General features: G+C 42.2%; 2 protein-coding genes and 1 long non-coding RNA gene across 8 annotated transcripts in view; 2 read left to right on the forward strand and 1 right to left on the reverse strand.

The window, feature by feature from the left end:
* The window catches only part of AMMECR1 (AMMECR nuclear protein 1), a 132116-nt gene extending 117332 nt beyond the window's left edge, over positions 1-14784 (forward strand). The window contains exons 5-7 of the mRNA XM_080990551.1: positions 4349-4439; positions 7211-7307; positions 10361-14784. Coding sequence (XP_080846677.1) covers positions 4349-4439; positions 7211-7307; positions 10361-10475 — 303 coding nt within the window. The 3' untranslated portion in view covers positions 10476-14784. The remainder of the gene's footprint in view (positions 1-4348; positions 4440-7210; positions 7308-10360) is intronic.
* A 1688-nt stretch (positions 14785-16472) lies between these two features.
* Positions 16473-25457, reverse strand: part of TMEM164 (transmembrane protein 164) — a 51475-nt gene continuing 42490 nt past the window's right edge. For all 6 annotated transcript variants that reach the window (XM_080990562.1, XM_080990564.1, XM_080990560.1 and 3 more), the window contains exons 6-7: positions 22320-22420; positions 16473-22009 (exon numbers count right to left, since the gene is read on the reverse strand). In XM_080990562.1, coding sequence (XP_080846688.1) covers positions 21803-22009; positions 22320-22420 — 308 coding nt within the window. In that variant the 3' untranslated portion in view covers positions 16473-21802. The remainder of the gene's footprint in view (positions 22010-22319; positions 22421-25457) is intronic.
* On the forward strand, positions 22036-23810 carry LOC308468418. Its single transcript, XR_013981647.1, has 2 exons — positions 22036-22229; positions 22952-23810. It is a non-coding gene; the product is annotated as an uncharacterized lncRNA (long non-coding RNA).

The following is a 25457-nucleotide window of genomic DNA, read 5'->3' on the forward strand; positions in this document are numbered from 1 at the left end:
CCACTGCTTTCAAATCTTTATTGTACTCAGTTGTTTTATGCTATTTGCATTATTTGTTATGCTGTTTTTATTGGCTTTTGCATTTTTTAAATTCCCGTATAGAAAGGTAGCTGTCAAGGGTTTGAGGATCAAGGGAATTTGGCCTCTCGATTCCAATATGCTGCCTGCCCCCAGGTCATAGTCCAAGCCTGATCCAGAATCCAGGTCTGTGGCTGTTGAAGGCAGAAGTTACTCTCAGCCCCAGGGTAAACCAACCCTCAAGGGAAGGAAACTGCCCCCACTTGTTTGATTCACCCAGTTTGAGTCAGGAGATTCTCAAGTTGCATACCAGATGTCCCCAAGGAGCAAGAGCGAAAAGTACCACTCTCTGCTTCCTGAAGCCTCAGGAAAAGTCAGCCAAATGCATAGTAGCAGAATGTGACCAAAGTGATCCAAGACACTGGTTTTCGAACCAAAGCCTTACCTAAATAACCATGTCTAATGAACCTTGTTACGGAAGGGTTTAGGAAACACGCACACAAATAACGAAACCTTGCCTAAACTGGATACATGACAAACACTCTTTGTCCCCTCAAAGAGGTGTGGCTTAAGGTTTCAGTGAGAAAGTTCAGAACCAAGATAGGGGACAAAGGAGTAATGTTAAGGAAATGTCTCATGCCCTCAAGCATAGTAACCTGCTTCTCAGCTGGAACTTTCCAAAACTCTTTGATGAACTCATGACAGCACAGTTGAAGAATGTTTGCCCAATTAATGGACTGGTCACTTTCGGCCTTGAGACGCTGGTACCAGATAGCACAGGTGCAATAATTTTGCAACTGCTAACAGTTTGCTAAAAGAGAGAAAACTGCTTTCTCATAATTCTAGATCTTACTTCAAAAGTCTAAGCTTCTTGCTCAACTGAAGTTTTAAGAACTGAGCCAAAGTTTGGGCACAGAACTGGTACAACATCTCAATATCTTGACAGTAGCAGATGGGATTTTTGTCCTTTCCTATACCGTTGCCAGTTTCCATGAGATGGTCTGCCTAGACACCTGGAACCCATTCTTAGTTAGGCTACCAATAAAGTGGTGGTTATCATCTCTGGACCCAGTTCTCAACTTAGTCGATCAGTTCCCAGTCCTATGCAATTACTATCTTTTGTCTTGTTTCGAAAGCCTTCAAGACAAAAGATTCCTCTGTGTCCCAAGGCACCTAATTCCAAAGTTGAAATGCTATTATATTTCAAAACGGTTATTCTCGCGTTTTGTGGCTTAAATCCATTGTTTCTTATCCTATGGGGGGAGCAGAGGGGGTGAATTCTTCTGCATTCTCCGAGAATATGATATGCGAAAATTGTGATTGAAATGTAGCGGTTTCTCCCGGTCGTTCTCCACAGAATCCAGAGCAACAGGTGTGTGTTCCAATCAATGTTTGATAAAATATTTCTATATTTTCCATGTGTGTCTGATAGAAAGTGGTGGTGAAAGCTTCACAGGAAAATGTATAAACATCTGGTGGTTTCACACATAGAGCCAAGCCATTGCACCTCGGTGCTACAGAAAGCCAAAAAAAAATGCCTCATGTTGCAAAGTCACAAACATTCTGCGGTTCTGGATACTTCTGATCTTCCCATTTCACATGGGGCCATTTCTGTTGTAGGTAGTGTTTGCTAATTGTCCTGCAGACGTACAGTTTGCCCTTCTGTTTAGAAAGGGTCCATAAGTAAGAGATAAGCTTCTTTCTGGCTCCCAGTCCACATGTCATTCCCTTTAAAAATGCTTTAAAAAGTTCTAGCCTACTGTCTCCAGTGCATATGCTACCACTGCATAAATCATTCAAAAATATTTCCATGGAAGCCACCAATATTACTTCAGAAAGGGTTCATAATCATAATCCATATTTGTGAGCAGGAGATGTTTATTTCTTCCATGCTCACTTTTAGCTATGCCTTCCATCTTGGTTTTTCACATGGCATTAATGTTTATATACTGATTTCCAGAAAAATCCTCTATTACACCCCCTCTGTAATGTGTCAGCCTTCCATCTTGTGCATTGGTATAGCACTGTTATCCAACCCTGATTACAAATAATTGGGGCATATAATAAATTCAATCCACAGTAACCTTGATCTGATCATGTGGTTGCTTTTGAAACATGCTTATCCTTTCACTGAAACAATTCTCAGGATTGCTAACAACTGCAATTAAACAGCGCAGTAGTGATCCCTTCAGGAAATGCTAGGTGCTAATCTAAAAACCATTAAAAACTCTGGGAGTGCAAACAATTTAACCTGGCATCTAAAATATGCCAAATTTGGCACTAGGTGAAAGGGAGGATTCCATAGCTAAGATGCCACAACCAACAAATTCTGCTCCTGGTAGCCACCCTCCCCATCTCAGAAGGCACCCAGAACTCAGGCTTTCATGGTTATTTTAGTAAACAGGAAGGAATAAGTAGTCTTGGTCCCACAAGACTTAGAAAGCTGAAAGGACTCACAGGTCATGTTTTGACATAATGCTAAACCATAACTTTAGTTCTTGGTCAGGGAATGGGAACCTACGACCCTCCAGGTGTTGCTCGACTCAAGCTCCCATCAGCCTCAACAAGCATGGTATTTGTAACCTCCTGGGAGGAAATGGATGTAGGTTTGTCAGGCAGGGAGTGTATGTGAAGATCTGCAACATCCATCTGCATCCCAAGTGGTTTCTTCTACTCCTCTTCAACCATCCAAGTGTCAGCTCTTGGACTCTTCTACCTTTCCAGGCAAGCTAAGGTATCCAAGCACAGTGGCATGTCTTTAGCACAATTGTATCCTTGGATGGGTTGGTATGATTATTTTTTTCCTAGGGGCTGTGAATATATAATGGGGAAACAGTGGAGGTCCCGTTGATGATTAGCTCCTCCTGTGCAGTTCTGATTAGGTATCTAATAAACTGGATCATAAATCAGTTTTAAATTGAATCCTTCATCAGTCTTGGAATTAGTTAGTTTGCATAGTCACACCTGACTCTCCTGTTAAACCTGGTTGGTTAGCCTGCCTGTCTTTTGCCTCTCCATGGCAAGTTTCCCAGAGATGCTGTAGTTACCTTCAGAGCCAAGTGCAAATCTCCATTGCAAATGGTTGTTTCGCTAACTTTGGCTGTCCCAGCTTAGAAGTCTTAGGTTTGTGCAGAGAATAAAATGGCTGGCTTGCATGTATGAATTGTCATGCAATCATTTGCACTAGTCTTTGCTTATTCTTAAATGAATTTGTATTGGGAAGTTCAGTGTATATTAGTGTACTATAAGTTAGAGTTCTCAAGGGTTATGAACACAAATGCTACTTCCTTCTCCCATGATGATGTGAAAGTGAGAGTAATATCGGTTTTGTATTGCATTCTGAAATATAACTGACTCTGCTAACTGGGTGGGCCTCCTTGAGCCTCAGTATTCCAGTGCACAAGTCTAAGCAGGCATGGGGAAGACTTCTGTTTGTGTGTAATTTTTATGAAAATATGGTTTTTGACACCCAGCCAATTTATCAGTAATCTCAGTTTGACATAACTATTACTTCCACATGAAGACTACTCTAAAAAAGGGAATACAAATAGTTATATAATAGGGTTCAGTGTGACTTCCTTGAGACTGTGGGATCAACTTTTACACTTATCTTCTCTGAAGCAGCTGTAAAAAAATATTGCAAGTCTCTTGTGTCACCCCAATGAAGTCTTAGCTTGTATCAGTTCTGTAGTTCTCTGTTTGGGGGCTTATGATTGCGTAAGCATTTAGATATCTCTCAAGCCACTTTGAATAAGTGAGATGCTTTGCCATGAAAAGGACTCAGAGGGCACCTTTCAGAGCCTTTAATTATTAAGCTATCTATTTGATCCGTTGAACTTCACCAAGGTGGTTGGCCATTTGTTAAAATGGAGTTAGTCCTATTGCTTTTGGTAAGTCTCTGCTATAATATAAAATAGCTGCTTCACCTGGACATGGACAGTCACTTCAGCAGATGTATCCTATGTTGAGTATAGCAAGAACACTCCATCACCTTTGAGAAGTGAGTGGGAGCAGATGTGCTCACATAGGAGACAGTAGGACTCAACTTCTGCCGACCTTTTATTGGCTTCAGTAGGAGATGCTGATGGAGTCATTCATATTCCATAGCATCCTAAGTGAAGGATATGCTTCTTTCTCCTCAGCTTCTCATTCAAGAGAGGCTAAATGTGACTTTAAAAAAGAATACCCTGGAAGAGCAAACAAGGTCAAGACTTGGGATGACCTTTTTTAAAAAAAACGCAGAATTGACTCTTTGAGATTTATGTTTCTATCTCTTTGTTTTCATTTTTCTTTTTTTCAGTGTCCTAATAATGCTGTCCATTTCTTTCAGGTGGGTGTACATGGTATTAGAATAGAATTCATCAATGAAAAAGGATCAAAACGCACCGCCACCTACTTACCGGAGGTTGCAAAGGAGCAAGGTCATTGTTGCACTTTATCTCATATGCTCTGGTGAAGAATTTAAACATACCTAGGAACTTAAAATGCAATATTTGACCTTGCGCTGATGTCAGATGATGGAGCGATACTTTAATTGTAAGGGATGACTCTTCTTTAAATGCCACTTATGTATCAATAGAAAATAAAGGATTGTGTCCAACTAAGTCACGCTCAGAGTAGTCCCACTGAAACAAATAGACCAGTTAGCCACATCAGTTGACTTCAGTGGGTCTATAACTTACTTGCATACAACCCTAAGTCCCTTTATTGGGAATCCTTCCATACATTGCAGCAAGCTAGCAATGTGCTACAGTAAGGTAGCTGAGTATCAAGATCAGTAGCATGCCAAATAGAAAACGTAGAGCAACGTCCACAGGGTCTCTGTGACAAAAAGCTGCTCTTTGGTGCATGGGGCTATCATCAGCAACATGGGGAAAGTATTTTAAATAAGTGATGAGACAGTTATGAATAATTGCTATAATGTTCCTCTTGTCTGGCGGTCACTGTTGGTACTTCATCTGCATGTACTTCGATTTGCTGCTGTTTGGAGGAGACTCTGGCCTCCATTTTTCTTTGAGATGTTTCGCACTTTATGGTTTTTAAAATGTGCTTCTAAAAATGTAATGTGTGAGTGAACGTTATTGGAAAAATGCAAGTCAGTGTGCCGGAATTGAGTGGCTTCAACCTGTCAAGTGTCCAGCAGGTTACATACATACTTGGGTGTTGCTCTCACAGGATGTGGGGAGTAGGCATAAGGCCAGGGGCATCAATGACACAAGAAGCCACATTGTGATGCAAAAATACTACATGACACAGAGCCTCAAATTCCAGTATTAAATTGAAAGCTGTCATTGGCCAGGATCATCTATCAACATGGAGCGGGTGTTGCTCTGTCCCTTGGCAACTCTTTGGTTAAAAACCCAACATGGTTTGCGGCAAAAGTTAAGAGTAAACGTTGGTTTGATTTTGGGCTATATGTGCCTGTAAGGACTGCGCTTGTGTATGACTCTGACCCTCTTCTTATCACAATGAAAACCATGCACTAGTTAGGACTCCCATCTAAGTCCACAGTCTGAGGCAGCCTGTCAGCAGCCCTGTCCCATGCTGTGCTATAGCAAAGGCACTGAGCTGTCAACTTAATAGTTTGGGAAAACTCTGTGAACTTTGTCATTGACTAATTATATGAAATAAAGCAGCTAATGTATACTTGCCAAAGGTTTTCTCAGCATTATTACTTTTATTGCGTTGGTTGCACTTTTTCTGCATCTCTCTACATGAGTTTTGAGTTTTTTAAGGCATCTCATTGGTTTTCAAGGCGTCTCAGTGGGTTGTGTCCTATGTTAGTCATACTCAGACCCAACCCATTGAAATTAATGAATGAGGCTAACTTAAACCCATTAATTTCAGTGGGTCAACTCATGAGTAGACCTTAGTTAGGTATAATCCCTTGTGTGGACTGGTAAGAGATCATTTTTTAATAAAAAAACAACAACATGTATTGAAATGCTTGGGATAATTGTTCATCCCGTATCTTCTAAGAAGCTGTAAAGGTCTCTGGAGAGAACAGGCTCTCTAGATTTACAAGGCAAAGGAAACCAGGGGCGGGGGTGGGAGGGTGGGAATGTTCTGTGAAACACAGTGATGGTTGGCACAGTCCACCAAGTACCACCACTGCACAGTCACCATTAAAATGGGCAAAGGTTGATAAACAGTTATTCGTGGTTAGATTGCTCTTCATTAAATAACATTGTTATTTTGTTCATTGCTATGGCACAGCATCTTTGATAAAGTGTAAGTTATGCATTTGCTGATCACCATTTTGTACTGAGATGTAAAATAGGGTTCATCTTAAGGAACTATGAAGTAGGTTACTTCTAAGCCATGGCTATTATCAGTTGCCCACCTATAAGCATGAAATAGGAACATAGTTCTGCTTTTGCTTTTTTTTTTACAAAATGTTTCTCCTGTTCTTCCTCCAGGGATCTCAGGGTGATACACATAGTCCCTTCCCTCTATTTATCGTTAGCAGTAACTGTCTCAGAAGGATGGACAATGACTTAGGATCACCCAATGAACTTCAGAACTGGCTGAGGTTGTGAACCTGGGTCTTCATGTAGTCCAGCTTGTAGGTGGAGGTCCTGTGGACCTCCAGATAGCTGTTGAACTATAGCCCCCATCATCCCTCACCATTTGGCCAGGCTGGATGGGGCTGATGGGAGTTGGAGTCCCAACAACATCTCAGAGGGTTCCCTAGCCTTGCCCTGTTTTGATGCTGCAGTTTGAGAGTGTGTATGTCTGTTTTACCTTTTGTGGGGCCAAGATTTAACCAACATACATGCAATATTACCATTAGAAACTTCAATTGCAAATGACTTCATGTAGTTTTTTAGTGCAAACGTGGCAGCAAATTTCTTGTTCGCTTATTCCATACATATTAAAAACAGTTATATGAAGCTGCTCTTCCATATAAAACATCACAAGTCAGTATACAAACTAAAAGCATCAAATGTTTAAAAAATGAGCTCTAGAAAGCAGAATTGTGTGTGCCTTCTGGCTGCCCACCCTTCTTCACAGGAAGGAAAAGGTGAGATTTCTTCTTGCAAGGGCATTTTTCTAGGTGAGAGAATTTGCATGCTGCATGGTTAGACCTGGCCCTGGCGTCTACACAATGTCTTCACTAGTTATGCCTTGCAATTTGGCTTTTGGTTTCTGTGTTCTAATAGTATTTTCCTCCCCTGACGATTCTCAACAGGATGGGACCATATTCAGACCATAGATTCCTTATTGAGAAAAGGAGGCTACAAGGCTCCAATTACAAATGATTTCAGGAAAACAATAAAACTGACCAGGTAGGAGTCCATTTTTCTCTATGCTTACAATCTGCATTTCATGGGCACGCCAGTTTTATTATTGGCAAAAAGTGAGCTGTTTCCAGCAGCATCTCTCCTGATAATGGCAGCAAAGATCTAATAATGACGCTTAATAGAATATTCTCTCCTTTCTTCTGCATCTGGATCTAATGGATTCTAGGAGTCTGGGCATATTAGGGTATTAGAGCTTTGCAAAGAGGAATTGATTATGATGATGAACAGATTGCAGTATGAGAGCAGCAGCAGTCCTGAAGCTCTTCATTTAGAGGCTGAGGCAGTTGCTTTCAGGCTCTTAGCCCAAAGCAAATGTGACATTAAATGTATAACTGTATTAGCTGCAGGATTGAGGCTGTCGGCAAAGGGGGCTTAACCCTTTCTCCCTGTGCTGCTCCCCTGCTGAAAATCCCCAGCTGCTTTTGTTAACAGGGAAATGTTTGTTTGTTTGTTTAGGAAAGTATTTGTATTCCACCATTTCATGCAATACAACATGGAGGTGCACGGCAGCATATACCATAAAATGTAAAACACCACAAAACAGTATACAATTACTAAAATGACTGATGATAAAGAATAGATACATACAGTGATTAAAAGTAGGCACACTGAATGAGTTCAAGCATTTAACATCAAAAGCTTTGGCCGTCACATCAGAGCACTGTCATGGCTGGACCAGCTTTTGTGCTGAACAGTTTTGAGCCCTTGAAAGCTATCACTGGACTTGGCCATTGTTCTGGGCTCTTAATTTTACCAATTTCTTGCAGAGCAGCTTCCCTCGTAGCTCTGTATTGGCACTAGGGTCAGCCTATAGCTTATGATCTATGCCAGAGCCTGTGACCATCCAGATCTGGATGCAGCTGATGTTCCACCGTGCCTCATTCTAACTCAGGCTCAGGAGAGTTGGGAGTCAAACATCTGGGTGGCCACAGGTTCCACATCCCTGATCTTTGCAAATTTGATGGTGAGGTATGGTCCTTTTAACTAGGCACTACTTCCCCAGTCCTGTACACATTGCCGAATGGGTGGACTTAATTAGACCCGGATTGCAGCTACTTCAGTTTCAAGCCAGTTTAGCTTTTAAGGGAAACTTTAAACACAGCAGAACAATTCTGCCTTTTTTCTCGTTAGTGGCTAAATATTTGCCGATCTGTGCTGTTTGTGTAATTAAACATCAAACTACCTTTAAAGGCAATTCCAGAACTATTCCAGATAAGTGTGTGTTGCTGATCATGGGCCAGATCCTGTGTTGGCAGCCACACCAAAATGCACATTCATCCTTAGTAGAACTTCTGGTTTAATTTACAAATGCTTCCCTTCCCATTTAGCCTCACTTCTTCTTCTTCTTTGGCGATTCATTTTATTCTGATATATCAACAGTTGCACTTTTTAAATCATAAAGGTAAAGGGACCCCTGACCATTAGGTCCAGTCGTGGCCGACTCTGGGGTTGCGGCGCTCATCTCGCTTTATTGGCCGAGGGAGCTGGCGTACAGCTTCCAGGTCATGTGGCCAGCATGACTAAGCCGCTTCTGGCAAACCAGAGCAGCGCACGGAAACGCCATTTACCTTCCCGCCCAAACGGTACCTATTTATCTACTTGCAGTTTGACGTGCTTTTGAACTGCTAGGTTGGCAGGAGCAGGGACCGAGCAACGGGAGCTCACCCCGTCACGGGGATTCGAACCGCCATCCTTCTGATCGGCAAGTCCTAGGCTCTGTGGTTTAACCCACAGCGCCACCAGCGTCCCTTTTTTAAATCATAGCAGTACATAAAACAGGTCCTGTGCGTGTGCTTTTTGTTGATGCTTTTGCTTCCCTTCACTGTCTCTGATGCACATTCAAGGCATTGGGCTAGATGCCAGACCTTAAGGTATGGGTAGCCAGCATTGTATCATCCAGATATTGCTGGACTACAACTCTTATCATCCTGACCAATGGTAATGCTGGCCAGGGCTGATTGAATTTGACAAGGAAAAGCTACACAAAGAATACTAGCCCAAGAGCTGCTTGGTGAATGGGCATGTCGATGTGTGCTTGATTTAGAAGCTTGGACTCTGGTGAGTTCTTCCCTGTGCCAAATCTGACTGTGGCTGAAAGCAGGTCTCTTCTAATTGCCTTCTCCTTAGTCAGTGGGTCATGGGGATGGCTTCAAATAAATAACAGAAAAATAGCTTCAGATAAATAACATACAGGAAGCCAAGTTGTTGGGGTTTTTTTTGTTTTTAAAGTAAAAAACATGGTGGGATTTGTTTGTTTTTTAGTCTAGGTCATAAGAGAGAGGGGAGGGCATTCCACAAGCTGGTTCTAGATAGCAGGTGTTTATAGAAGCTCATTCTCCAGCCCTAATGACTAGTTGTAGGAATCAACATTGGTATACTCTTCCAATTAATTAATAATGGCCTTGTCCCTTCCAAGGCTTACCCTATTTAGGTTATTCCTCATGAAATTTATGCTCCTAGGTCAGGGGTCAGCAAACTTTTTCAGCAGGGGGCCAGTCGACTGTCCCTCAGACCTTGTGGGGGGCCGGACTATATTTTGAAGGGGGGGGGAATGAATGAATTCCTATGCCCCACAAATAATCCAGAGGTGCATTTGAAATAAAAGCACACATTCTACTCATGTAAAAACACCAGGCAGGCCCCACAAATAACCCAGAGGAGCATTTGAAATAAAAGGACACATTCTACTCATTTAAAAACACACTGATTCCTGGACCGTCAGCAAGCCAGATTTAGAAGGCGATTGGGCCAGATCCGGCCCCCAGGCCTCAGTTTGCCTACCCATGTCCTAGGTCATTGGTGAATAATGGATCATAAAGGGGCAGGGAACCTGTGTGCGGACATATGTGTGTCTGGCCTCTATATGCAGACAGTAATGTGTGTGCATTGTGTTACTCACTGAATATTTTGAATATTTTGCAGTCAGAAGTCTGTTTCTTGATGTGTTGCTTTGGGAAATCCTGAACGTTTCCTCCTTTTCTTTAAACCCTTCTGTCTCTGCTTTTCTCCCTCTCTGCCCCCACCCCCGGCCCCTGTAGGTACCGCAGTGAGAAGATGACCATGAGCTACACAGAATACCTTGCTCACCGTCAGCATCATCACTTCCAGAATGGCATTGGGCACCCCCTCCCACCATACAACCATTATTCCTGACACTGAGCCGCATGACCAGTCCCTGGACTTCTCTGCAGACCTCTTCCCAGGAGACCCCGCCCCCTCTTGGTCTAGCTATCTCTATTACTGTACAATTTTATGATGATAGTTTCCGTTGCCATGATGGCGCTTCTCCACAGCAGGTTAAGTTCATCATGGCAACGGATGGAAACGCTGCATCATTACAAAGAGCCCCTTCACTCTCTTTTTACAAAATCCTTACTTTGGCTAGTATATAGACCTTTTGGGATTCTTTTGATATAAAACCTTAAAATTCTAACTTCATTAACATTGAATTATATCAGTCAAATTTCTCTGTAAGACTGTGGATGGAAGGAAAGAGTATAATGCTTAAAGGGCTTGGATTAGAGAATACAAGCATGATTAGTGGCTCATAAAAACAAAATATACCAGATTTAGGTCAGAAACTTAGACTATGAAGGAGGCCTGAGTAGGACTAGCTGTACAATCCTCAACGTTCCTATAAACTTGTTTTGATTTCGTGTAAGTAAATATGTGAGCCTCAGATCCTTCTGATAATCCTAGGAGAGGCAGATTTTGAGATGAATTGCTTGATTATGAATAGAAGGCAGCAATGGCTTTTGCGTGGTATACAATGATCATATAGGAAGAATTTTATTGCAAAGCCAGTTCAGGCTATACTGGCCAATGCATTTGCCATTTTAATTGCTGCACATCTAGGAAGGCGGTGTGCCACCTTTTTACTCATGGGACTCAAGGCCTTCACAGGCCCCATGTATAGCAAGGTGGCTTGTGCATGAGTGACTGTTTGCACCAATGTCATTCTAAGACTTCAAGGATAGAAGCTGCTTTTGTGCTGAAGCCGTTGGCATGTAGCAGCTGTCGTATAAGGAAGTCAATGGATTTAGGTATTAGTGCCTTTGACAAGGATGCGAGTTATCAAAATAATAGGGGGGGCATAGGGATAAACTGGAGAAAAGATGGCTATATTGAACTCCTTTCTCTATTGAGAGTTGGTGAGGAATGAAATTTGTTCGAGAGCAGAAATCGGTTTTCTTCTCTCTCTTCCCAACATATTCCAGTTGCCTGGAGTTTGTTACAATCAACCAAATGCAATTACTCTTTTAAGTAGTCATGGTGGTGGATATGAAAAATGCGTTTGGATTTAATGAGTCATCTGAATGGTTCTGAGCCGGAGGGTCAGTCCTGTGGCAATGACTGTCTTTCTGTCCTACATGAAAGGGGCTGAAAGAGTTATTGTCTTGATCAGACTCTAGCAATGAGGAAGAGAGACGGGGAAAAGGCGTTCATGAAGTTGGAAGCTGTTAGTAGTTTGGGACTCACCTTATTTAATGTACTGACAGAACTCTCGTGGACAGTGATGAAGTGTATATTCAAGGGGATAGGCTCTTTGCTAAACAGCCCTGTGATCTTAAGATGAAGAGCGAGATATAAATTTAATAAATAACAATAATAAATTTTGGAGGAACCAAATACATTTTCACAGGAATCCCAGCATATTTCATTCACTAGATGTGGAGTTCATATGCATACCTATAGGAGGATAGATGAGTGTGGGCAAAACCAAACACTATTAAATGTCAAGCAGCTGGTTAAGAATCCTCAAATGTACTCTTAATTCTCATACGTACAGAGAGGCAAGCAGAGGATGGCTCTCACATTAACAGGGAAGCTAGCAGAGAAAGTTCTCACAGGGAATGCTGTCATTTCCTTCATCCACAGCATTTGATGTCCAAATATTAACTTTCTGTTTTAATGCCTTAATTTTAAGTGAGCAGAAGGCCTGAAAACACAAGTAGCCAACAGATGTCTGGCAGACATTGCAGGTCGGGAAAAGAACTGGCCATTGCTTCTGTTGAAGTTATGTGGGGACCCTTTCCATTTGGGTGTTGGAAGGCAGATTCACCTTGAAACAACAGGTATCAACAAGTGGCTTTCTGAATGCAACTTTTTCATTCTTGCCCTTTAAAGGGAAACTTGAGCACAAGCTGAAAAAAACATTATCTGCTGCAAAACATTTGAAAAATCAGCCATGGCCACCCAATCCCATCTTTCCTCTGTTATCTCATTACAGCTCATGCTTCTGGGTGAGCTCATTGTTAGAAGTTTTTTAAAAAGATCTATTATATATATATAAATATATGTGTATTTAAAGGTGCTAATCAACCTTGAGCAGGTCACGTGACTGGTCATGCGGACTCGGAAATCATATCAGATTTTTTTAGGAAAAAAAATCCTCAATATATGCAGATGTTATACAGAATTTCTTACCAGTGTAATAATGAAATACTGATTTAAATAAAATATCCTGCAGGGTTTGAAGGACGAGGTCAGCAATACTTCCCACCATGGCTTGGGGGAGGAAAAAGGATCATTTTGTCTCCTTTTTTGTACACAGTGTAATGCACAATGCATATTTGTCTATGTTTCAGTAGCTGTTGCTTGGGAAATTAAAACTAGTTCAAAGGGTTATACAAACTGGAAAGGTGTGCTTTAAAAAAAACATGAAAAACCTCCAGACCCTTCTGAGCCTATCTTGCATATGTTCATTTAGGAAGAGTTCTTGCTTGGCATGTTGTGAGACAGAAGCTTCAGCAAATGTTCTGTTTTTACATATAGATTAATCTGTTTCTTGCTGACATTTTTTTCCTGGCACTTACCTCTTGAGCATGGAAGTGCCAACGACACAAAGGATTATGTTTCTTATGTAATTGTAGGTTTATTCGTACAAAACATGATGTACTTCACAGGAACATAGTAGCTCTGTTTGCTGAAAACAAATCAAGGAAAAAACAAGGCTTGAAATATGCCTTGTGGTTTGTTCCTAAATATGCAAATTGAAATTGGAGCATTTTGTGTTGATTTTGAAAATCCCAGACAGATTTCTCACCTTCCTGTCAATATTGATCACTGAGCTTTGGGCAAGCATTGATCAGTTACTTTTGCCTTATTTCATTCCAAAAGGCGCTTTTGTTCTAGCTTTAAAAGTTTGCTTCCTGCACCCGTGTGGTATGAGGCAGTTCCAGAACAAGTCTCTCCGGTTATGCTGAAGGAGAGTTGCGTCCATGAGCTGCACACACACAACATACACCGTTCCAGTAGCTGGAAGAGTCTTGTGCAGTGATGTGTCTTGCATCGTTGCCACTTTCCCTCTGGGGCCGCAGTAGGCTCCGGTGGGATGGGAGGTGCTTTGCACCAACCGCAACACAATTGTCAGCTGGAAGCACCGGGCCACACCACACACCCCGATGCGTATGTGTATCTCAACCTTTTCACTTGTCTTCAACTGTGCAGGTTCTTGAAACTGTTGCCTGGAGTAGATTACATCTCTTGTGTGTTGGATCGAACCAAAGAATCCTCCAGCCAAGCCTAAATGCTGCTCCTAAAAAAAAAATAAAAAAGCCTGCCTTCCAGTCCTTCCAAAATCCCTGCAGGATGAAATGGGTTAACTTTTTTTTATTTTTGTACAGTTTCTTAACTGATTTTTTGCTAGTGATGTTAATTGAATTAAGTTTCGAGGAGCCTAAGCGACTCCTCCAATGAAATAAAACTGGTGACTTTTTGTGTTTAAAATAAAATAATATAGAAACCCGAAGTGTGCCTCTCAGATTTTAAGGGTTTCTGGTTACATTTATTAAGACCAGCAATGATTATTCTTTATATACAAAGATATGTTTTTTTCCTTGTTTTTTTTATTACTGTTTCAGAAGAAGACTAAAAAAATGAATAAAAAAAAATACCTTCCTTTTGCTCTGGATCCAGTAACTTTGCTGGTACACAAATGCACTGAGAACAAAAGAACTTTTGTAACAACTTATGACTGTTTTGTATATCAAAGTTGATTCTTTTCAAAAGATTGGATCTAGTTTCTAAGTTATTTTCGTGTTTTATATGTTACAAGAATTAATGGTTCACCAGCATAATGAGTTCTTTAATGCAACAAGGTGACACAAATGGGCAAAAAAAGAAAAGCTGCCTGGAGTAGCTTAAAGGCCCCTATTTTTTTCCTTCCTTAGTAACTTGACTATTGATTACAATATTATCACAGATTACCACAAACCTCCTACCATTTAAACTAGATCCTTCCATGTTTATTTGCTATTAGTGTGAAGATACTGTTGAATAAAATGGGCATTTTTATAAGTATGGCTTAAAGGTAAAAATGAGGAAAAAGGAAAAAAAATCTAGAAGGTAATTTGTGGGTCTGTGAGATAATGGCTGTGGAAAGATATTGTAGTAGTTTTAACACTATTGTTATTACCCTTTAAATCATTTACCCAATAAAAATAAGCAGAAAAAGAAATAATCACTGCTTGTATTTATGCTTTTCCTTCAAAGTGTTTTGGCCTGGTATATTTCAACCAGATACGTTCAGCTGCCACCATTCTGCAAGAAAATGGGAGATAGGGAGGCTTCAAGTTAACCTTGAAAATGCATTTTAGCTTTTCAGTATTTAAGCAGAGGGCTTTTCTTTGAAGTACAGTAGGTACCCATGAGGGGGAAACCATACTGGGCATTCTCTGGTGAGCATCATGTAAGATTTAAAGGTGTTTCTACCTATTGGCAACTTGTTAGCCAATTCACTGTACAGTGGTACCTTGGTTTACAAACTTAATCCGTTCCTGAAGTCCGTTCTTAAACTGAAACCATTCTTAAACTGAAGCGCGCTTTCCCTAACGAGACCTCCCACCGCCGGTGCCCTTCCACCATTTGGATTCCATTCTTAGACCAAGGTAAAGTTTGCAAACTAAGACACTACTTCCGGCTTTGCGGAGTTCGTAAACCGAGTAGTTTGTAAACAAGACTGTTCGTAAACCGAGGTACCACTGTACTTGGTGCTCCTCTGTTGCATGTAAATTCAACCTCCTGAAGTGTTTCAGTGGACTTTTTTCAACTTTTCGAAGTCCACTTGGAGAAACAGAATTCCACAGCCCCTTCAAGTGTGATGTACGAGTTGCAGTTTGTGGCTGAATACCACTGTCCTTGCCACTCCTTTAACATTTTTTTCCAGCTTCCAATCAGCTGGCTTCAGTTGGAGCTACTGCTAGGCCCCTTCCATTATGTAAATGACCCATGTTTGTGCAAATCGTAAGGAAAGATCTCCCATGCTTTGTAATACAAGCTACTTTGGGGGCATGCTTTCCACAAGCTCAGAATCTGAGCTGTGCTTTTCTTCCAGCTGCTTTTTAAAAAAACTTTAAAGGGCTGACTTTCCCTTCTCCCCTCCAGTTGGGTGTGTGATTGTGGAGTAGCAGAATGCCATGCCTATTAAGTATCTAGACCTCCTGGTCTTAAATTACTATTGATGCAGTAGTAATATGGTGACTTAAAACAGGGGGACTTTCAACGCTCCAAGTCAAATTACAGTTTACAAGTTCGCTTTCGCAATCTTAAGAGTCTTGTGGCACCAAATGTATTAAGAGCACAAGCTTTTTTGTGAACCACAGTTCACTGGGTCAGCAATGTAATCCATGAAATCTTATTGCCATCATATGCATTTTGATCTTTGAGATGCAATAGGACCCTTTGTTCTTTTTGCTCCAGCTGGCTAACATAATTACCCCCCTTTGGCAATTCCACAATCCAGTTATTTTTAAAGGAAAACTATTATGCCAGCTGTAGGCTGATATCGTGATATGTAGATCAATGGATTAAACTAGCTGATAGGCTCCAAAATTATTATATTTGGCTACACAACCACCAGCCTTATCCTTAATTTTTATCTATATGCTTTCCTAGAAATGTGCTCTTGCCGTCAGTAGCAACTATGAACTTCCTGCATCTCCATAGGACTTTTAGAGCAAAGGATGGCTTTGTGTTTTTGCTCCAGGGTGGTCCAAGCCCTTTAGATTCTGGATGGACGTTTTAGCCACCATCCCACAAATGTCCAAAAGTGGAAGTTACCTTTAGCATAACTTGTTTTAATTCCTTTACACCACAACTGTGCTAATTGGATGTAGGAATATTTATTCCATTTAAATAAATGCGACCAACTTCCCCAGGAACAATATTTTATTAAGAGATAAAGAAAGTCATTTCAGACACAAATACAAATTCCCATAAATTCAAGTACGCGATATCTACTTTGTGTGTGTATTTGGAAAATGTTACCTAATGGGTTTTTATTACATTTTTTTTAAAAGGAAGGAGTAGTTTATAAAATTGAGCCTACTATAAGACACCTAGGATTCAGTGGAAGAGAGGAGGGCTTCAGGGTGGGTTATAGGTCAGTGGAGACACACACACATCCCACTGCCAGTTTTGATGATGGAATAAGCCTCTGCCCAACGGGTACCACTGAAAAGAAATTCAAAGTAACAAGAGTAATACAGTTTGGCCAAGAAAGGGAGAAAATGAGATGGCTTTTTTTTAAATTAACTGGCTGGAGATGTCTGCTACTGCAGGAGAATGGCAGCTTCAGATTAGACGCCATTAAAAACTCATTTTTCCCATATTTATAAAGAGGCAAAAAAGGAATAGGAATTCCCCTGATCTGGATGGTGGCCCAAACAGCAAGGATAGGTTAGCTATCCTAAAGATACCTAATAAATCATTTATGGATCACAGTTCCTGCTTAAAAAATAAATACTTAATCATAGCTGCTGCAGAAATGTATCATATGTAGGTTAATCTTCACCTCCATCACACAACACAACCACAAATGTACAAGAAATCAGGGTATTTTGCCCTATAAAGACTACTGGCGTACAACTCAAGTTCATAATACATAGCAAAATAGTTCATTCTAAAAGAGGAGTAATGAATACGGCCTTTACAAAACACTGAATTAGCAATACAGAAAAATATCAAAATTCTGATATAGGCCACAGAAGAAGATAGTCACAGCTACACTGAGGTACTCTAAAAATTGTCTTCCTCAACCAGGTGCCCTGCAGATGGGAGTTGTTTGAACCATCTGGTGGGCACCAGATTGGGTAAGGCTGATCTCTAATGTTAAAGTGCACATCACAGCCACCCTTCCCAGGCCTTCCATCTCTGGCTTTCCAAAAGGACAGCTTCTGCTGAACAGAAGGCTACCCTGCAGCCCTAGGGAGTTCTACAGCCAGAAAGATTATACAAGAAGCTCCAAACACGAAAGCATTGCAACCCAAGTCCATGCTGATCCCGCCATATAATCTAAGTGGAGGAGTAAAAATCCACAATGCACAGCAACACACGCATTCTAAGGTGCAGTGCTTTTTTCTAGGGGTCCTCAAGGGTACTCAGTACTGGCACCTCCCCCCCAAAAAATGTTAAAAGTGTGGCACTTACTGTTAACAACTTCATAGTGCCAGCACCTTTATTTTTTTTAAAAAAGCACTGCTAAGGTGCAATAGACATTGGCACCCCACTTATTCAAGCACCATATCCTAACAAAAGCTACACTTTGCTTTGCAACGCTATGCCTTGAAAACTAGCTAAAGAAGCAATGAAGACAGTCCTTTAGTTAGGGGTGGGGGAGGTATGAGGCCTGTAATGAAACTTACAAATTCCAGCCTCTGGCTCCTTAAGACAATTTACACATCCGCCTTCAATGAACAGGACAGCATATAAAGGCAAAGTAGGTAGGGGGCCCAACTCACCTGGAATCAAGCACTGGACAAACACATCTATCCATGTGGAAATTTTCCCCAGCTGTGACGAGTTACAAATTGTCCTGTCAGAAATGAAAAGCCCCTCTTGGCAAAGGATGCAATTCTTAAGTAGGTCAGGCTTTACCTATGGTAGTGGTGAAGAGCAGGGATGCAGAAGCTATGGCCCTCCAGGTGTTATTGGGCTCCCATCAATCCCAACCAGCATGGGCATGAGCAGGCACTGTGGGAGTGGTAGTCCAGCAACATCTGGAGGGCCACAGTTTCCTCACCCCTGCTGTAGAATCTTCCCCAATGGTACAGAGATAAGTGCACAACTCTGGACTGGTCATTAGAAATTTCAGGCTTCTATCTTAGAACCAATCAGGTTTTGGAAGTTCTTAACAGGGAAGAGGATTGTCCTGTCACTTAACCGAAACACCCACCCAAAAAAAGTTTATAAGAAGGGTCTTTTTGGCTTCAGGAGGTAAAACTCAAGAAAACCCAAGTTGTAGAATACTGACTCAGAAAGCAAGTTCTATTAGGTGAAGGTCCCTTTACTGAATGAGGTGGCCAACTTCTGCAACTACAAAGAGCAGACTTGGCAGCTCTTTGTCTGGAATGAAGCCAAACACACTTTTGTTCTATACTGACCAGCAGTCCTTTTATTTCAAGAATGCAGCCCAACTCACCAACATTCACAACTACAGACTGGAATATGCCACAGTGCCACACACCAGAGCCCTGAAGGGCATACTTGCATGAAGTGCCCCACACACTGATGCAGGCAGCCTCCCATTCATCAGTCACGAAAGTATGTGGCATAAGTAACAGGCAGGTGATTATCCAGACCAGTAATGCTGTCACTGAAACTAGTAGTGTGTGTGTGTGTGTGTGTGTGTGTGTGTGTGTGTTTAACCCAGTCAAACTGATCATTAATGCAGTTTTGCTTACCTCAGAAGAGGAGGCGTGTCAGCCTTAGTGACAAGTTTGAAGTTGCTCAGCTATCTCCTCTGAAAGCAAAACTAGGTGGAACACTTGAAAGAGGGCAATGGGAGAAAACATGGCACTTTTTAAGAGTGGCAAGTAACTTCCAGGGAGAATCTGAAGCATGGACTAAGGTGATCAAGAAGCACCAACATGTTTGTTGAAAGGGGCTGGGAAAAGGTAAGGCAGAAGGATTAGGCCACTTGTGGATGAGCAACATGGCACAGGGTTGAAAGATTTGGCCACTCTCAGTCAATTTAGAAGTTTCACTCAAAACCTAAAAAACAACAGCTACTATTTCTGCTCCAGGGAGGGACTGATGGAACTGGAAACAAGTACAAAAAGGGTCATCACCAAGGGCTAGGTGGCTTCACTGCGATCAAAGAAAGAAACCTACTCAAAGTAATTCTAACAGATAGAAAGGTCAGGCACAATTGCTTACAATTTTCAAGGTTTTGTACTCTTAAGATTTTATACTGCTGAATCCTACATTACTGTCTACTTGTCTACGATAAAGGATTACAGCTATGCTAGGAATTTCACTGTCTTATGCCTTTGTTTAAATATGCCACTTTGGGAGAGTAAACAACCTAGACATTAAGATTCACCACAGCAACTGCAAAGAGCAACCCTGGACAGGATTACTGAATATTATGCAAGACTCCCTCCTTCAATGCTCTGCCAGAAGCAGAAAATAGGCATATGAAAAGCAGGGCTGTGAAACAGGAACTCATCAATGAGCATTTCTGATAAAACTCATGGTAGTAAAGAGTATTCACAGTATAACATGTACAAAATTCCTCACACACTACAAAGATTCCCAAAACAAAAAGGTTTACAAAGACAAAAGTCCAGGATACTCTTCTTTGTATGCCAAATTGCAGTTAAATATTCAAGTTTTGGTCAACTGAAGTAAAATACTCAGTCGTGTCTTTTGCAGTTCCACAGCTCTACGAATCTCCATCCCACCATCTTCCCTTGGTTGAATGAAATGAGCTGCAATGTTGACCGTTAAGGCAACTTCTCTCTCCTTGAGGTATCAGTGACTGCAGAACGCATCCCGTTGGAGAAATATACCTGGAGGAAATATGGCAGTTGTCGTATCTTGCATTCCACAACTAAGGCAATGCAACCAGAAGAATGGGGAGGTGAGAGAGAAAGAGAATGCTTAAAACATTGTCACTACAGGACACTGTGTGACCATTAAGCAGAATAGTTCTTCAGAAGGTTACAGAGGAGCATTCTTCACCTTTCTCTTCAAATCTGGGCTAACACTGAAAAGGTAACACAAATCCATTCTACTTGTCACCAGCAATCACCTGCTTCCTAAAAAAATTCTGCACTTCTGCTCAGGCAAACCAACTAGTTCTTCATGGGTGTGGTTAAGTGAGGCTAAACATAAACGCCATCAGGTGTGTTTAAGTAAACACCATCATTAATTTTAAATACTGTATGATTCAGTTTGCAGAAGGGTAAAATTCTAACCAACCCAAACTGACAGTGTCTCTTTGTAGAACAATTATTCCTACACAGGCACTGCTTGCATCAAGAGCATAATTCATTCCCTAAATTTATTACATACTTCCCCCTTCTTCATGTTTTTTCACTTATCGGTATAGAAAACCAACCTATGAGCTGGAACCAAATACAATATGGTTGGATTTGAGCACACTGGGACAGAAATCCACTGTAGCTTGGAAAGTCTTTATTTCTTGTTTCTTTTATTGGGCTGTTAATTGTTCCCCATGGTTTCAACCAGCGTAAACAGAACAGAACCTTGCTAATTTGTATTGAAGATCAGGTGATGCCAAACACCGTGATCAATTAATGATAAGTGAATCAAGTGAAATTGGCAGAAATAGGATACTACAAGATGCTCAGTGTCCACAGAACAAGATAAACTGCATTTTACTGGTAAATTTAAGAACCACCACTAGGACTGGTAGATATCTGGTTTTCAACATTCCAATCTATGTCTGAAACATGGAGGTTTGGGGAGAGTGAAGATCAGTCGAAGGAGCAGCCATGAGGGAGATCAGGTGAAGGAGCAGTGTGCTATGCGCACTGTAGATTCCTCCTATCGGAGGCAGGCAAGCCCTCACGTTTGGTGTGCAAATTCCTTCCACTCCTCCCTAGACAAAGGGAGAAGGAAGAAGCAGCCCACCCACGATTTCTGCAGTGTAGAGACACTGCAATTACAGTTACGGGGAGGTGCTGAGGCTGGGAGTGGAGTGTTCAGCTATTGGAGGGGAAAGGGAAGGCAGGCACCCAGCTGCCAGAGGGCTCTCAATTATACTGCCCTCTGGAGTTGTGAAGTCTGTGCTTTGCAATACATTGCCAGCTCAATTATTCTGAAATAGTTCTCACAATGTGGTCTGCAAACTATGTATCAATACATTGCCCAGCCCTAATCACCACCCTGTGTGATTATCTACTAAGAACTAGTGGATGCAGCAAGGACACCATATATCAATATTTGGGAGACTCTGGAACACTTCAATCCAAAGTAGCAATATTCTGTTTTCTAAAGGATAGAAACTGCTGGGAATGAATGTCACCTTCTCAGTGGATAAGGCCACAAGTTTTGCCATTGGCTATGGGCAGTGAAAAATCAGTAGTCAGTTGGGAATGGGAGGGAACACCTTATTTTGTAACAAAAGGAACCATTAATCCACGGTGCTTTTTCCTCTTCCCCTTTTTCTGCAGCACAACCACCAGTCCTTTTATGCTTCCTATAAAAAAAACACTTCCTTCCAAGAAGAAGCTTCAGTAGATTTTCTTAGCTGGGAGTCGAAGCAAATCCACACAGAACCTAAAGACAGGCACAGCACTGTAGTAGATGCCAATTATGAGTTTCCCATGAATCAAAGTCATGATCGTCTGGTGGCCGGAGGCCCAGAGTCTATACCAAGGACCATAGAAAGGATCCGAGATGGCAGGGCACAGCATATTGTTCAAATTCACTTGTGTGGCCTAGGAGAAGGGGGAGAAAAGGATGGTTCAACAACCTTCACAGCAACCAATTTGTTTACCCAACTCCCTTAGCAACCCAGAAGCAGCAAGCCGGTCACTCCCTGAATCAGAACCTCCCATGGCGCTGTTAACAGGCTGGGCAACAGCAGTTGGCCAGATACAGCTTCTGCAAAGAGAGGTGTGACTCGGAAGCACCTGTGCACAAAGCAACATTGCCTAGGTAAGTCACAGTAGCATTAAGCACATACAGACAGTAATTGCTCTTTCAACTACTGGCAGGCATATATAGCAAACATTAATGTTCACTCACCAGTCCCAGAATCTGTAAAACGCTAAAGTGGTAGATAAACATCAGTCCAGTGGATAATAAAGCCCACCAGAAATTCCAAGATGGCTCAGGAGTGTAGACACCTATTAGAAACAGAGAGATGGAGAGAAAGGAAAAGTCAATGTTTCATTGATTGCTACAGTTCCCAAGTACCTAGTGCCTCTTTAATAAGGCACTAATTTTCACACCAAGATTACAAACTGTGGAGCACCATTTCTGGGTCTGCAACCATTAGGGTCTGCACCTTACCTCCAAAAGACGGGGGATACCTCAGTTGAAAACCTTAACTTATGAACAAAGTCACAATTTTATGTCGTGTATGTTTCCAAAGGCATCTGAACAACACACACATGATTACAGATCCTGGAGCCTTTCAAACCAGACATTCTGAGGATGTAACCAGCAAAAGAAGGCTTCTGCTTCCACTACTGCCTCAGACGTAGGATTCTGAGTTTGGAGAATACAGTAGCATCAAATGTGTAGTTGCTGCCAAAGTATTCTCCAAACCTGCTTCTCCTAACCTTCAGCTTCTAGTCCACTCTTGCTGTGTACAACAGATTTCTACTATCACCACCTGCAAAAACATGGAGAACTTTTTTTTGTTTACCACACAGTAAACAAGACAATCTGATTCTGCACACTGATGCTCCCACACATGGAAGGGAAGCCACTTGCAAAGGAGCAGAAGCTGCTAAATGGGAGGATCAGATCCTGTGCAGGTGGCAGGATCAGGAAGGAAAAGATGTCTTGCAGCGGCGGAAAGGAGGAGAGGCCTGGTGGGAAAGGCATCTCTCTCCCCCACATACACACTTCATCCTGTGAAGATGCAGCTGGCCAGTAGTTCTTTCCATTTCAGTTTCCTCAGGCTTATCGCTCACGTCTGCGTCTCTTTCTTGCCTGACATCCTGCCTCTGAGAGCCCCAGATGGCTCTGGGAATCTCAACCCAACCGGTCACTACCATGTATCTGTATCACTATCTGGGGGTGCTTCAACCCAACTCAAACAAGGCACATATCCCTTCAAAAAGGCCTGATTAGGCTCAAGTGATTTGGGCTGTACCTGAATCCAGTGCACAGCACAGCCCTGCCAATTAGGCAAAGCTGCCTGAATATTGTAGGAGTCAATGCCATTTACACAACCTTGGCATTCGTCACTGAGCACCTTGACTTCCCAGGAGAGGTGGTTACGTGCGCTTCCAGGGAAGGAAACAGCTTTCAGGCACAAAGCAGCTTATAAGCTTTCTTAGCCAGTGGGTGGCTAAAGGTCAGCACAAGCTTCGGGGGGGGGGGGCGGATTTTGGAAAGCAGAGTGCCAGACTCCGTGGAGAATCCTTAGAAATCCCAGGAGTGAGCACATGCTTCTTCAGCAGAGACAGACAATGAGAGGAAAGCTTTACTGGGGAGGGGGGAGGCTGATCAATGTGGCCTTTGAATGCACTTCTTTCTTCCCACCCACCCCCCATGTAAATAAATGGTTGCCTATAAAACAAAGGGCAGTGCTTCTCTTGAACACACTATTACAATAATGGCAAAGCCAATTAACGTAGGGAGAACTTTCAATATATAGGAAGGACTTTCTAACGGCTAAGAGCTGTTTGGCAGTGGAGAAGACCACCTTTGAAGGTGGTGGACTCTCCTTCACTGGAGATTTTTAAGCAGAGGTTGGGTGGTCATCTGTCAGGGGTTATTTAGCATTGATTCCTGCATTGGACTGGATGACCATTTGGGCCCCTGGATTGGACTAGATGACCATTTGGGCCCCTTCCAACCTTTCAATTCTATGCTTCTATGAATTCTGTACTGAAGGCAGCCTTCACTGATGGGAGGGGTGTTATTCAAGCAGCTAAAACAGACCCCTTCCACAAGGGTTTCTGAAACACACAAGTTATCTTGAAACGCAAACCTCACCGGTCTCAGTGCTAGAAGAGAACAGGGAGACAGAAAATTTATTTCAGCTTTTCTGAAATGTGTCTGCTTTTAGTGCACAAGATGCTGGATGGATACCCATGCCTGAACCGCTTTTTATGTGGAAGCAGGATGATATGAACCTTCGGCCTTATCTACTAGGGCATTTTATTGGTATATACCGTATTTTTCACTCTATAAGATGCACTTTTTCCCCTCCAAAAATTAAGGGGAAATGTGTGTGCGTCTTATGGAGCGAATGCAGGCTCCATGGCTTCAGGGATAGCCGCATGAAGCCTCCAGAGGGCAGCGAGAACTCCCGCTGCACTCCGGAGGCTCCACGTTGCTTTCGCTGAAGCCAGGACAGCAAGACTCTCCTGGCTTCAGGGATAGCCGCCTGAAGCCAGGAGAGTGAGAGGCATCAGTGCTCTCCTGGCTTCGCTTCGCTGGAGAGGCGCTGCACAGCTTTCCCTCTCTGCGCAGCGCCCCTTCAGCGAAGCGGGAGAAGAAATGGAAGGGGCTCCGTTTCTCCTGCTGCTTCGCTGAAGGGGCGCTGAGCAGAGAGGGAGAGAATTTTTTTTTCCTTGTTCTCCCACTCTAAATCTAGGTGCATCCTATGGTCAGGTGCGTCCCATAGAGTGAAAAATGTGGTAGTTCAGACCCACAAATAGCCACTAACAAATAGCCTGCACCTAGTAGAAACTGCCCCAGAGGCTCCTGACTTACTCCTGGATTTCCAGCACAGGTATATCCCTACTTAAAATAAAAATAAAAATCCACAGCATGCTCAGAATAGTTCCGAACAAATGGTGCATGTTTCAGCCAGCTGGAGAAGGAAGCAAAACATTGGAAGGCTTTCAAATGCAACTCACTCCCTTCTAGCCTTTCATCTTCAGTTTATGGTTGCTTATCTCCTTAATGAAATTCTCTCTCTGGATAGGACTGAAACTTATTGTTTGCGGCTCCATTAGCAAGGTCGTGTATGGAAATACTGGTGATAAAAGCAGAGGGTGGGAGAGGAAGACAACTAAAATTAGGTTAGTTTTGCTCTCTCTCTTTTCATTGATTGATTGCACATATAGACCATTTTTCATCAGTCTTCAAAAGCAATTTCCCTGCTTCCTGGCTGATCCTCCTGGCCTCTCATTAAGTTTAATTTCCTCCAACCTAGTCCTTCTCCCCCTTCCTCAAACTGCTTCACCACCACTGCTGTGT

This window comes from Podarcis pityusensis, assembly GCF_964106645.2.
Source record: "Podarcis pityusensis genome assembly, chromosome: Z".
Classification (NCBI taxonomy): Eukaryota; Metazoa; Chordata; class Lepidosauria; order Squamata; family Lacertidae; genus Podarcis; species Podarcis pityusensis.